This window comes from Protobothrops mucrosquamatus, unplaced genomic scaffold, assembly GCF_001527695.2.
Source record: "Protobothrops mucrosquamatus isolate PMUCROS unplaced genomic scaffold, P.Mucros_1.0 scaffold930, whole genome shotgun sequence".
Lineage (NCBI taxonomy): Eukaryota > Metazoa > Chordata > Lepidosauria > Squamata > Viperidae > Protobothrops > Protobothrops mucrosquamatus.
In genome coordinates this window covers 75044-90398 of record NW_015387181.1, presented here as the reverse complement: position 1 = coordinate 90398, position 15355 = coordinate 75044, and the positions used below count along the sequence as shown (strand labels likewise).

The window sequence follows — 15355 nt, the reverse complement described above, 5'->3', positions numbered from 1 at the left end:
TTGCCACAAAGAAGAGGGAGTCAAGCTATTCTCCAAAGCATCTGAGGGCAAGACAAGAAGCAATGGGTGGAAACCAACCAAAGAGAAAAACGACCTAGAACTAAGGAGAAATTTCCTGACAGAACAATTAATTATTGGAACAACCTGCCTCCAGAAGTTGTGAACACTCCAACACTGGAAATTTTTAAGAAGAGACTGAATAACCATTTGTCTGAAATGGTATAGGGTTTCCTGTCTGAGCAGGGGGTTGGACTAGAAGACCTCCAAGGTCCCTCCCAACTCTTGTTATTTTGTGGTTGGAAACATCGTCTGACTGCAATGTACATTTTACTTCTTCAGTTACCATTAACTTGCTATTCATAAGTCAGTTGTGAAATACACTAATGGTGATCATGTAACTGTGAGATGCTGTGATGGTCGTAAATGCAAAGATTGATCACAAAGATGTCATTCATTCAATTTCTATAGCCAGCCATCTCAATCCAAAGGACTCTTTTTTTAGCACAATTTCAAATGGTTGCTAAACAAGGCAATCAGTAAACAAGAGACTACCTGTACATTTTTAGTAAGTCATATGAATGTGCCCACAGAAATGCTTTCTAGCTTGCTTTCAAGTTTCAGTATCCACAGCTTAAATACATAGGTTCTTACCTCACGTGTAAATATGACCAAGGGGTCCAAAATTTCTATCCAGTGCTTCAATCTTTTGGAAAAAGTCTAAAGAAATAGATTTAAAAGATACCTGAGCTTGAATATGTTTTTGCAGTGATGCTAAAATTAGTCAAAATTGCCCAATAACATAAACCCAGTAGTTTTATCCACACTTCAAACCCAAAGCAGCTCTCCATTACACTGAACCTGTGATTTTTTTTTTGAGTAAACAAGACACCCAGCATAGTCAAGTCACCCATGAAAAGCATACGCCATAGTCCTTTGAAACTTCATGCTTGATCTTTCTGGCATGTGATTCAGGGAGACTCAATAACTCAAATAAAGAATCACATCCTTTTGACAAGAAAAATCAACTAGAGGAGGGGTGCATTTTGATACAAGGGGTTGATATGTGAGGAAAGATGGGGCTAAAAATATTATTTCACTCTCACCTGTTGCAAGTATGGGGAAATGGGTTGTTTTTAATGGAAACATTAAGCTTATCAACTCTTATGATAGTGTAACTTGCAAAAACAACTTCATATAAAAGTTATTTCTATTAAGCCACACCTGTTCTATATTTCTACTAGACTTACTGAAAATCAACTGGGCAAGAAGTGACCCCCAAATGTTGGACTGTTATCCAGAGGGTAACCCGGAGCTTAGAATACAATTATCTCACAGAGTTGAAGGCATTCAGCCTCCATTTCTTTCTCTGAATACATTTCAGGATTCCTAGTATAGGACAACCAAAAGGGACTTTTTTTTTTGTTTTCTCATCCTTAATGCATGCTGTATAGGTTTCACGTAAGAGCAAACAGATCCAGAAACCATCCCCATTCCTTCTGCTTCCAAGTATTATTTGCAGCAGAGGCCAAGAACTCTGCAAAGCAGGTTAAAATACTGTATGGCTTTCAGAACCAAATTTTTGGATACCATCAAAGTGCATCCCTTTTCTTTAGAGTCATAAAATTATGCCCATTCAAGAGATGGGACAATTGAAAGGCTTTGTGGTTGTAGTCATATGAATCCTATTTAACCCTGATAATGAGTAGGTATGCAGGGTATGATACTATACTCATTAAAAAGCATGCAAGCCCTACTGAAATCAATAAGGCTTATTTTTGAATAGACTTTAGGAACAGAACAAGTTTAATATATCTAGCGACTTTGAATAAGGTCTCGTTTATTACACTAGGCCAGGGGTAGGCAACCTTGGCTCTTTTATGACTCGTGGACTTCAACTCCCAGAATTCCTGAGCCAGCTATGCTGGCTCAGGAATTCTGGGAGTTGAAGTCCACGAGTCATAAAAGAGCCAAGGTTGCCTACCCCTGCACTAGGCTTTTATCAACTGGACTTAATAATTGCTGAGCATTCGGGAATGGGAATGTCATAATGTTGCTGTGCGGCTTTTCCTTCCTCGTTTTACAACGTTTGCTTGCGTTACTGTGTATTTTGCCGAATCGAAGAAATAACTCCTTCCACGCCAGCTCAATCTCCACATTTCCTGGGCAGAATGGCTGCAGGCGAGGGCGAAGTTCCCCCGGCCAGCCATTTAGTCCTACGATCGCCCTTTCTAGGTCGAACCCCTTTCCCTGCGCCAACCGAGAGCAAAGCCTCGCTTCCCCACGATACCCGCCCCGTCCACCTTTTAACTTCCAGGCGGCACTCGAACGGTCATTTTCCCGCCCCTTCCCGCCCGCGGCGTCACGCTTTACAGTTAACCGTACTTGACCCTCGTTTCTCCAAAACTGCAAATTTAAATCCATCATGCTCGGATGGCCGCGCGCCGGAAAGCGTCTGTTCCGGAAAACGTCGGCAAAGTCAACCCACCCGTGGAGATCTTTTGGCGATGCGGGTTCATCCCCTCGCCTTTGACGTCATTCATGCTCACCGCTGCGCGTTTGTTCCTTGGACGCCGATTCGATCTTCAAACGCTCCCGTTGTTTTTTTTTACACGAAAAACTCGAATCCCTATGGAATGGTTCTCCCCGTTTCCCGCCTTCCAGAAAAGGGGGAAGGGAGGTGCGGAGTCACAAGATGGGAGGAGAGGGGTGACTGCCCTCCCTAGCTTCAAGGCTAGGAATAAATATAGGAACAGCCCAACGCATCGTTACTCTTGCATTTAGTTTTTGAAATCAACCCGCGATCAAAATCAAGACTGCAATTGGTCTGTCAATGAACGGGTTGGAAGTTTTAGCCCGGGTTCGCATAACTTAGGGAATCGGCAATTGATTTCATAATGCACGCGCTGTGTGAATCTCGCACGCCGTGATGATCGTGTGCGATGCGAAGTGAACGTTTCTGGCTCGTATCAAGCTGCGCCCTTACTGGCTCATAACACGGATCGTGCGGCACGTTTGCATCGCGCTAACCATGAGATGGTTAACCAACTTGCGTCAAGTCCCGCAATACATTGAATTAGAACAAAGGGCTGGATTTCCAGAGTCTAGCCAGAGAACTGTTATACCATCCCAGCCGAGAGGCAATATGTGTGTGTGTATATATATATATATATATATACACATTATATATATATATATATGTATATATATAATGTGTGTATATATATATATATACACATTATATATATATTAAAAAGCTGCTTTGAAAATGAAAAAATATCTAATTTTTTACAAACCGAATAAACCAAATGTGAAACATACTATCTGTACATTTTGTACTGTACTGAGCTAATTGATTGAGTCGAATCAAGCACTTTCTCAATGTCACCTAGATGCAAATAGCATTCTTACAATTACTGCCATCTTTGTTAAAATGTGTATGCTGCCAAATCATCCAGACTCACTTATGTTCTATTTTACATATCTAGAATGTACTGATGGGAATATAATGCTAATCCTGTTACCAAAAATATGCAAAAAAAAGCCCTCCTACATTCTGGAGAATGTCATCTTTCAGAATCAGAAATGCCACACAGTTCTTGCTCCAGGTCCAGGATATTCAATGACAGGAAATTGCTTATACAGCTTCACAGCTACTGTATTCAGAAATAGATTACATCAAGTCAATGAATAATAAATAATAGTAAACCTATATACTGAATAGGTATACTGTATATAGTCTTTCCAAGCAAATTCTTTCTTGTGCAGCATTGATAGCACAGAAAGCATTTTCAAGAGTATAGCCAAGTAACTCAGCCAAGGATTATTATGCACATAAGCACTGTCCCAACTGATGAATGCAGAAACATAAGTGACCGTATATACAATTTTATCTATTCCTCTTTTAAGATATCCATGTGCTCAAAAGCCTTATAATTTGGCCCTCATCAGGCTATTAATCATCCAGAAAAAATGTGTCTGGTTTCCCAACATAATGACCCCACACACACACATATAACCATAGACCAGGGGTGTCAAACTGAGGGCCCCATGAGCCGGATGCATCACGCACAGGCCACGCCCACCCCAGCTCCGCAAAGGTAAAAAGTGTTAAAATACATGACATAATCAAGTTTGACATCTGTGCCATAGACCAGCGGTTCTCAACCTATGGGTCGCGACCCCATTTGGGGTCGATCGACCATTTCACGGGGGTCGCCAAGCAAGGCTGTCCGCCATTTTTTTCCCCTTTTCCAGCAGGTGCCTTACCTCCCTTGAGCTGGGCCAGCTGGTGGTCGGCCTGCTCCGTCTCTGCCGCTTGCCAGCTACACCTCGGCCGGCGCAGGGGGCAGAACCACGCATGCGCGGCGCTCCCAGGGAGGGAAAGTCCTCGACTTACGACTGGTTGGGTAGTCCTCGACTTACGACCGGTTCAGTCCTCGACTTACGACTGGTTTAGTCCTCAACTTACGACCGGTTTAGTCCTCCACTTACGACCGGTTAGGGGTCGCGGCATTAAAAAGGTTGAGAACCACTGCCATAGACCCTTCCATTAGTGCCTACCAGATTTCATGCCCTTGTTTAAAAAAAATATTTTCATCTTGAAAAAAAAAGGCAGGGAAAATATAACAAAATTAGAAAGTAGAATGTTGCAGAGTAGGACTAGGCTCAAACATAATTTCCAAGGATCTTTTTAAAATCCAGAACTAGTCAAAAACTCATTTTCTTAGGAAAAAAAGGAATCTACTGCTGTGTTCGGATACTTAGACCTAAAAAGATGAGATGGTGGAAAGCATTATAATAATAATAATAATAATAATAACAATAATAATAATAATAATAATAATAACAATAATAATAATAATAATAATAGTAAAGTTGGAAGGGACCTTGAAGGTCATCTAGTCCAACCCCCTGCTCAGGCAGGAAACCCTATACTATTTCGGACAAATGGCTGTCCAGTCTCTTCTTAAAAACTTCCAGTGTTGGAGCATTCACTGCTTCTGGAGGCAGGTTGTTCCACTGGTTAATTGTTCTCACTGTCAGGAAGTTTCTCCTTAGTTCTAGATTGCTTCTCTCCTTGATTAGTTTCCATCCGTTGCTTCTTGTCCTGCCTCCAGGCGCTTTGGAAAATAGCTTGACTCCCTCTTCTTTATGGCAACCCCTGAGATATTGGAACACTGCTATCATGTCCCCTCNACATCTTTTTTACATCGCGGTGACCAAAACTGGATGCAGTATTCCAAGTGTGGCCTTACCAAGGCATTGTAAAGTGGTATTAACACTTCACGTGATCTTGATTCTATCCCTCTGTTAATGCAGCCTAGCACTGTGTTGGCCTTTTTGGCAGCTGCAGCACACTGCTGGCTCATATTTAGGTGATTGTCCACTAGGACTAGATTACCAGTTTGTTTTCTTATATAACAGGGCTTTGTGGCTAGTCAGACCATCATGCCATCTCCCCTTATAGAAAAAAGATACAATAAGCTTTCAATTCAAAATACCAGAGAAACCCCAATTTAAATCTCAACCGGATCACAGAGCTCATTGAATAAGAATGGTCAAGGTATCAACCTGTTTAACAAATAGGAGAACAGAATAACACAGTTGGAAGAGACCTTGGAGGTCTTTTAGTCAAAACACCTGCCCAAGCAGGAAACCCTCTACCATTTCAGACGAATGGCTGTCCAATCTCTTCTTAAAAAGAGCACCCACAACTTTTGGGGCCAAGTCATTCCACTGATTGTTCTAACAGTCAGAAAATTTCTCCTTAGTTTTCACAGGCTTGTTGGGGTGGGAATAAAATAGGAGAGATACTTGCTTAAACTTTTCTCTTACCTCCCAAAGATGGAATTTCAGGCAAATAAATGTAACTAAACGAACCTGGGATAATTATAGACTACTGAGTTGTAGAAGATTGCATAGAAGTTCCAATGATCAGAAAGAAGTATTTTGAGATGGCACTGATATTGATGTAGCTAGCTTCATTACTGTGACTGCGACAGCCTCTTCTTGAGCTGCTGCCTGCATAAAGTGTGGCAGCTATTCTATAAAAGACCAATGGTGCCACACTTGTTCCTACAAATAGTGCTTCAATGCATTCCCACAAATGATTACTAAGAATATCCTGACAGTACAGAGAGCATAGTATTGAGGCAGGGGAAGGCAAAATGAAAATATATTGGTGGGATAAATGAGACTACGTGTAATTATAGCAAAATCCAAAGTTTTCTTTTTGGAGTGCTTTCAATTCATAGTTATGCATTTAATTGTGATGTGAAAAATCTTGTTCAAAAATAAGTTCTATCAATTTTCACAATAATAAATCCTCTATAATTAATATTCCATCATTATAGTCTTGAAAATCTATAGCCAAAATATTACTAAATATTCATAGCAACATTTCCAAAACATGAGAAGGTTTAGTGTTGGTATTAACAGACTTTGATTCACAGCTTCATCTTGCGTTTATTTATAAAATAAAAGCATACATTTTTCATTTACTCTATTTTTTTTCATTTAAGTATTCTAAAATATTTAATAGCCTATTTATTATGCTGAATAATCATGATTATTTTATTATTAGATCACAAAGATAATTCCCAAAGAGACATCCTGTGTTGGTAGGTTGGTCAAGGGAGTAAAAAACATAAGGCATGAAGATTCATAAAAATAAGACATGAAGATTCATAAAAAACAAGGCATGAAGATTCATGCTATGTATGCAACTAATTTACTGAATGTCTGTCACTTGGGTTACAGTTTGATTAAGTTTATGAAGATAGGAAATCTGCATATACTACAAACTAAAGAGCATCACTATTTTTCCTAATATAAAATGCAGGTATTTTTACTTCAAGCAATGAATGCTTTTTAAATGAGAATTATGTTCTAGTATTTTGTGTAGAAAATATGTGCTATTTAAACTAATTTGGGATTAAATTAATTCGTCTATGGAGGAAGGCCAAAGCCCTGTGAATTTTTACATATTCATCATAGCAAAGTAGAAAATATTTTGTGTTTTTTATTGTTATCATGGCTAGTCTCACAGGATGTTTGATTCTTCAGGAAATAGATTCAATCATTAATCCCATACTGCTCACCATTTTATTTATTTACTTTTGCAAAATATTCTTTTGAATCTTCTGGGTTTGGCTTAATCTGCAAAACAAAAAGAGTTAAAAGTTAAGTATTGAATTATGCATTCAATCAAGGCAATTAATTAAATGCCTTATAGAGTCCCTATGCACATAAATATCAAACATTCCTTTATTATCTCTTATGAGATAATAGGGAACTTAAAAGCATACCTACTTCAAACTCATTCATCAACTTTTCAAATTTTCAATAATACTTACAACCAGTTCTTGGGACCTACAGCCATCACAGTGTCTCCTCTGGTCATTTGATTGTGGTCTGGATACAATTATGACCCTCAATTATGGTATCACAGCATCCCATGGCCCTGTGATTGCCATTTGCAACTTTCCTTGCCACCTTTCTACAAGCAAAGTCAACGAGAATGCCGACAGAATGTTGCAAATGGCAACCATACTATATCTTTGCTTAACCAAAGCAGCCACAACTTCCATTGCTAAGCAGCGTGGTCATATAGCATCACACTTTAGGACCACACCATTTAGCAATGGAAACTGCAGTCACAATTGCTGTTGTGTGGTGAAGACTTCATGTATAGGTAATATCTTCTCTCATACTGGCATCCAATCATAAGAAAGAGAGCAGGTCTAAAGAACCTGGTATACACTAGTAGGGCATGAAAGAACTCTAGATATATATAGAGAAAAAAAGATTTTCTATAATTGAAACAAGGGCCTTCTCGGCATGATGTTTTACATATTAGCTTTAATAACATACCGTTGGGGACTCTGGAATCCAGTTTGCTGGGCAGACTTCTCCATGTGTTTCTACATACTGGAAAGCTTTCACCAACCGAAGTGTTTCTTCTACACTGCGACCCACTGGGAGATCATTGACACTTAAATGCTTGACGATGCCATTAGGATCAATGATAAAAAGGCCCCTTTTTTTAAAAAAAAGTAAATGCATCAAATTAAAAATATACTTCCTGCAAAAATGGCTTTACAGTGTAAAACAGACTGAGACCTAACATCTATCTCCTTCTTCTTTCTCTACCAGACTGCAGTGAAAAAGGCAGATGAATTTATGTAATTTGTTTGCTTGTAAAAGAGCCAGTTCTGATTCTATTGGAGGTTAATATAGCTTCCACCATATTTTCCACTAGTCTTTTAAAGTTATTGTTTATACCTAGTGAATACTCTGAAGCCTTAACAGATTGTCAGTTTAAGTACAGCAAGAAAAAAACCTGCATATCAGTGATAGTCACATTTATCTTTTATATATAAAATTTTACATATGAAGTTTACTTTGTATATGAAGTTTACCAACATGAAAATGTTTAAAAGACCCTTAACTGACAGACAGACAGATTCATAGATAGTTTACGTATATAAGAGGAAAGGAAGGAACTTCAGCTCTTAGATTTGCATGGTAGGAGAGATCTAACATATTCCCAGTCTTACATTCTATCCAGCAATTCCAGCAAAACATATAGTATTTTATTCTGTAGTATATTATATAAATGAAGTATTAAACTCTGATTGTGGTGGTGGTGGTGCATTATTAATTATTATTATTATTAATTTAATTTATATACCGCCCTTCTCCCGCAGGACTCAGGGCGGTGCACAGCATGTGCGTGTGTGTCTGTGTGTGTGTGAAATTACTGCTCCTAGAAGATTATTCTTTCTTTCTTTCTTTCTTTCTTTCTTTCTTTCTTTCTTTCTTTCTTTCTTTCTTTCTTTCTTTCTTTCTTTCTTTCCTGCTTGGATAAATACCACCCACTCCCAAAGACGTACGGACTTAGGGTTGAAAAAAATAACACTGTAAGAATTATCCAAACAATCCAATTGTACTGGAGTGTAATTCCTGTGATTCCCTAGCCAGGATGAGAAATTGCTACATAGCAGGGAGCAAACAGCAATTAGATTGCAATGTATAATACAGGCAACAAGTTGGCTAAGGCAGGTTAAGTAGGCATTTTAAGAACCTGCTGAAAATATTATCTGATACAACTATTCCTGTCTTTTCTGCTTAACAAAATTAAACAATTCATACAGCTAATCCTCAACTTCTACACCCTGCCTTGCAAGGTGGCAAGCAGTCCCAGAGCCCAACAATTCTGTTTGCCAAGTCCCAGGAAACCACAGCCACCACAACCAAGTTCTAGTTATCCTTGCCACCCTGCACTCCATAGTCCTAGATAAACTTTGCCACTTCCTCTTTGCTCCCACTACTGACAAGCTGTGGCCAGCCTGGCTGCTGGGCCAGAGTGAAAAAGGGGGAATTGCACAAAGCAATTTAAAGAGCCCGGAGCATATCAAAATGGCCCTTTGCTCCATATTCTTAGGATGTATGGAGCTGGCTTTGCGCTGCAAAAAAAAAAAGGGGGGGAATCAGCTTAAAGAAGGCAGAACATACAAAAATGCCTCTTTGCGCTGTACTCCTGGTCCATATGAGCTAGCTTTGTACTGTGAAAAAGGGAAAAAGAGCAGAAGTGGCTTATGTCCTCCCCTCCCCTTTCTTCCAGCCCAAAGTCAAGGACTACCGGTAGGCTTCAGGAAGAGGCAGACTTAGTTCACACAATGTACTAAACCAGGAACCTAGGTTTAAAAACTGCAATACTTGACTTCACACAATATACTAAATTACAATCAATTGGAGTATTTTGTGGCATTATATATAAATCCCAATCCTATCTTACTAGAGACATCCAAGGTAAGTAACAAAACAGATTCCTTACCTTAATGCTAGCCCAGAGCTTTCTATGAGAACACCATAATCTCGGGAAATCTGTTTTGTTAAATCTGATAGAAGGGGGATATTCATGTGGCCTAAACCACCAATCTAAGGAAAAAGACAAGACATTTTTAGCTTTTCTGTAGATTTTTACTACTAATTGAAAGATGACGAATAAAAAGTGAGTATATATCCCTCACAACCAACCATTGAGAAAGAAAATATATATTAAGTTAAGTTAAGTTAAGGTTTAGTTCCTCACTTGGAGCACCCGTTTATGTTTAATCATAGCTCTGACACAGAAGTGTCTCTGAAATCCCTTCCTCCTGATTAGCCAGCAGGAGATTAAGGTGATCCACATCTGTCCTGCCTAGTATTATGATATATGAGGAAATATACCTATCTTACAGGCAAGGCAAGCCAGCAACACACAGCCCGGTTTCCATCTCCCCCAAACCTCAAGGAAAGAGCTGCAAATCTTATGGTATGGCATAGAGCCTTCCCTCGAAGATGGCAGATACGATGGCAAGCAAGAGTAAAAGCTCTTCGGGTGTTTGGGGGAACAATACTGCAGAGATAATGTGCTGAAGCAACACTTGTGGGTTTGCTGAATTAATATATGATGGAACCCTCCGCGCGTGTGTGTGTGTATGTATGTGCATTTGTTTTTTGCACAATATTTTTGTCTTGTTTAGTTTTTGCTTTGTTGTTGTTTCTCTCGTCTCCTTTTTTGTTGAAGTTCTGTATTTTAACTTTGGAAATAAAACTTTAAAGAAATATCAAAAAAAGAACATTTTTGTTGTTTCATAATTCATGATTAAATGGTTACCTGTGTATTAGGAGGCAATTGATTTTAAAAGTGTGAGCTGTGTTTTCCCACATCAAAGGGGCACAATGGGGTAGGCTGGCCCATATAAAACCAACCTGCCCTTTTCATATGAAAGGACATGAATCCAATTACGGTATGTTGAGGCTACAGCAGCTTTTCATTAAAACAAACAGAAATAAAAGCTTTTATTGTTTTATATTGTGGGCATCAAATATTGCCACTAAGAGGTTTGGTCTGGTAGTTAAGGCAGCAGGCTAGAAACGGTGAAACTGTGAGTTCTAGTCCCATCTTAGATATGAAAGCCGGCTGGGTGCCTTTGGACCAGTCACTCTCTCTCTCGGCTCAATTTACCTCATAGAGTTCTTGTTGTGCAGAAAAAGAGGAGTATTAGCTATGTTTGCCACCTTGAGTTATTTATAAAAAGTAATAAAGGTGGGATAAAAAATAAAATAATTAAAAGTTCAACCACCTGATTTTAAATTTTAAGGCTGTAATTTTGATATTAGTAAGATACATGCAAACAAGCACAGCTGTCTTTACCTAGGAGTCTTAATAATAAGGCATGAACATCTGTTCAATTTAATTACATCACAGAACCAAGGAGATAAATGACCTACCCTTGAAAAAAGGCCAACAAGTCTCATTAGTGTTTAGGGGCCATATCCAGACAAAATGTATGTGGTCATCACTTATATTTAGTTGTGGAAGCCCTGGCAGGTGGTCATGAATTTAGTTAGATGACTAGACAGACTTCAAGGTTGTAGCATACACAAGCAAGTAAAGCTATGTTTTGAAAACATCACCCCATTTCCCATTCATATTAAAGTTACTGGTGGATATGAAAGTAATTAATCATGATTTTAAAGTACAGGCCAGTGTTCTGAAGCACAAATTTTAATCCAGTACTCTGAAACTTTACAGGTTCAATTGATAAAATGGCACAAAATTATGTAACGGGTCTTCTAGAGAAAAAGCAACAGAACCTCACTACAGAAAAGCTCAGAAAACAGGTAAGAGCAAGATCCAATTTGTCCAGGCCTTCCAAATTCTTCCAGGAGACTTGATTCTTTTAAGTCAGCAAGAAAGAACCACTATTTTAATCAACAGTCCCACTTGAGGGATGTTCTAAGTGATGATTAAAATCCCACCACTAATTTACAACAGAATATTATAGCACTTAGCAATAGCACTTAGCCTTATATACCGCTTCACAGTGCTTTACAGCCCTCTCTAAGCAGTTTACAGAGTCAGCGCATTGCCCCCAACAATCTGGTTCCTCATTTCACTGACCTCGGAAGGATGGAAGGCTGAGTCAACCTTGACCCGGTGAGACTCAAACTGCCAAACTGCTGGCAGCTGGCAGTCGGGCAGAAATAGCCTGCAATACTGCATTCTAACCACTGCACCACCACGGTTCTTATTATACACTAGTTTTCTTTGTTGCATCCTATATATTTCACATAATTGTTTTTTCTGTATTTACTTATAAAGGATATTGTTAATTATCCATTTCAGGATTTTATAGTTAGACTTAAAATAGTAGCAACTTTTGTAGCTATCAGTTACTTGTGGCCTTGGGGTTGGGCCTTTCTTACAATGACCAAGCATAATAGTTTAGATTGTTTTATCTTTCCGTTTCTTACTGGATGCTACTTTTCTTATGGTTTAGAGTAGATTAGACAAAATGAACAGTGGTGTCTAAAGGCGGTCACAATGATGCATCAGTCATGATATACAGTATGCACAATGACATCGTGAATTGATGCAAATTTTGATGCATTTGATGCAAATAACTGAGTCAAAATACCCGTGAGAAGAAAGCACAAATAAAATTAAATATCACAACAATTCAATAAATTTCAAAAACAGCAAAAATCACGAGTAGTTCATTTTTATTAGGTGAAAGTGAAATGCCTATCTGGTAGGAAAAGTATAAATATTCACAGTTGAGAAATGAACAAGTTTCTTTTCTGTTTACATTTTAAGAAAATCTTATTAAAACAGTGCCCTGTAAGAAACTAAGATATTTATATACCAGGCTAATATTAATGTAATTAGTAATAAAGTAAGATGAATCTAGATTTTAAACAGATTTTAAGATTTTAGTAAATATCCAAATAAGTAAAAGCAATTTTCTTCTACATTCAATACCCCATTAATTCTGTCAAGCGAAGTAGCTAGTGTCTGTGGCACTGTATAAATAGAGATAATTAAATATAATGATAATGCAAGAATAAGTGAAAAGAAACTTAATTTTCTACCTTTCGTGGTGTATTTATCCAGGCCAGATGACAGAAGTGAGAGTCCACTGATACAGCAACAACTTCACAATTCACATCATGGAATTCATTTGCTTTGTCACTAAAAGCAATAATTTCTGTTGGGCATACAAAAGTGCTAGTGTGGAAAAATACAGACAGAAAATGAAACAGAATGGAACAGGCCTCAAAAAATCCTTATACCACTGTGTTGTACAAAGTATGAGCAAAATAAATATTTATCCATTTGGGGCATCCTGCTTATCCAAATAATTCCTTGGGACATAAATTAAAAGGACAAAGTTCAGAAGAATGATAGCATGTCATCTAGAAAAGATGCCAAAAATGTTGCTTCAAAATTGAATCCCCAATTTCTATCAAATGTTTGTAACATTTATCTGATCACTATTTTCATTTGCTCTTATCATTCATAATTGCAAGAAGATCCAAAGATATGCTGCAGTCTGTATTCCATATAAAGCTGCTGAAATCTACAAATGCTCCATCCTCTCTTTCATTACAATTCTTTTTAGGGACAGACTACAGCATCATAATTAACATAAGATATAGACCATACAATAAGGAACATAAGATTTGGGGATCATAAAATTTCCATAATTTGTACAGTTTTAGCAATTATACCACATCAAATGCGCCAGATAGGTGTTTTACAAATATTTTACTAGACTCTTTATGCAGTATTGTAATAATACAATACATTAGGAGCTCTATATGCAGATATCCAGATACTGTTACTGTACAAAGGCAAAATGCGATCTGGAGTAACTCTGAGTCTATAAGTAGCACCTGTCAACAATTTCATCTTTTCCTGGAACTGCATAGCTATTGTAAGATTCTGGGAAAGGATGCCTTTGGTTTAAGGAATCTTCAGATACTATGTGTACAGTACTTGGAATCACATTTGCCCTTTCAATTTGGATCATTATACAACCCTATAATTCATGCTCAAAGCAGGTTATACTCTACACTAATTTCTAATCTGCACTGTCCACATTATGGCATCTGAGACATTAAAATTGAGACAATAAATTTTTCACATCTGCAAAACAAGTTACTGGAGAATTAAGTGCATGTATTTGTTTAATCCAATAACCTTTTGCCTAAACTATATAATTTACTTTTTTGCTTCATACACAATGGATGTACCACTTTATCTAGACAAATAAGCAATTAATATTCCAAATCATTTTTCTTCTATCTCTGACTATGAGATCCAATGTAAGAGGAAGGAGGAGGAGCTAGGAGGCTGGAGTAGAAATGGGCAGACTCAGTTTTTAGTCCAGTAGGTGACTGGGCCAGTCACTTTCTCCCTAGACTGGGCAGTTGACAACACTGAACAACATGCAATGTAGTAGATTATAATCCATCACAGTCAAAATGACTTCACGTTATCTTGGATTAATTTGAGATGATAATAATAGTATCAGCAACACATATCCTCCTTAATCTGAAAAGGCATTCATAAGAATGTCTTTGGCCCATTTCTTATCACTGAACTTGTACACAAAGGCCACCATTACAGTATACATGATAACCAGAATGCAAGTGAGGTTGAATTAACAAACAAGATTATCTGCCCAAAACATGAAGTCCAAGTCTATTTAAGAGATACAACATAAAACAATACTTACAAATCCAAGGGATAGAAGAAAAGGACCAGGTATTTTCCTTTAAAGTCATCTAAACTGACTTCCCTGAAATCTCCATCCACCACAGCTGTCCCCTTAAAATATGGAGCACGCTGAGTGACAGCAGGAACAAACCTCGTGGCACCTAGTAATCATTAGGTAGTCATGTGATATAATGCAGATACTGTGTTTGGATTACAAACAAGCAAAACTCTAACACGCAAATTCATAAAAAGAAAAAAACAAACATCTCAGCAGATGTACCCAGGATTTTTAGAAAATAAAAAAGGAATAATGAGTAATCATACACTTTTCTTGAAAGTGTATTTTCTTTTTAAAAATGGCATACCTACCCCAAGACAGCCATTTTGTAAGCGTGCTATTATATGTTCTCACAATTCCCCCAAAGGTTGAGACTTCAGAATGATGTGAATCATCCATTATAGTTTGTAATCTATGCTTATAATCTAGTTCATGTTATGACTGAATATACTGTGTGCCAGTATCATCTCCTCTGTGTGGATATCACAATAATTTCAATCACTAAAGGAACTATTATTGGGAAAAGATCTTTAGATGCATCGGCCATTCTAAAGGGGAAATAAACCCAGCATATTTGTCAGATAGTCAATTAGTGAAGGTTGATGTTCAGGGTATTTATTTTTCTTGAAACCAGCATTGCTCCAACCCAAGGCCAGGATTCATATAAATATGCAGTTTGTAGCCCTGAACCTTAATGTAAATAAGAATAAAAGCATTCTTGTTTTCAAGGTAGCTCAATAAAC

The 15355-nt window shown here is 37.9% G+C and overlaps 1 protein-coding gene across 1 annotated transcript in view; it reads right to left on the bottom strand.

Annotated features, from left to right (window-relative positions):
* Positions 1-7090: 7090 nt before the first annotated feature.
* Positions 7091-15355, bottom strand: part of PRDX3 (peroxiredoxin 3) — a gene marked incomplete in the record, with an annotated part of 10287 nt that continues 2022 nt past the window's right edge. Inside the window, 5 exon segments of the mRNA XM_015819467.1 lie at positions 7091-7158; positions 7873-8038; positions 9839-9942; positions 12925-13060; positions 14574-14714. Of these exon segments, the coding sequence (XP_015674953.1) occupies positions 7105-7158; positions 7873-8038; positions 9839-9942; positions 12925-13060; positions 14574-14714 (601 nt within the window).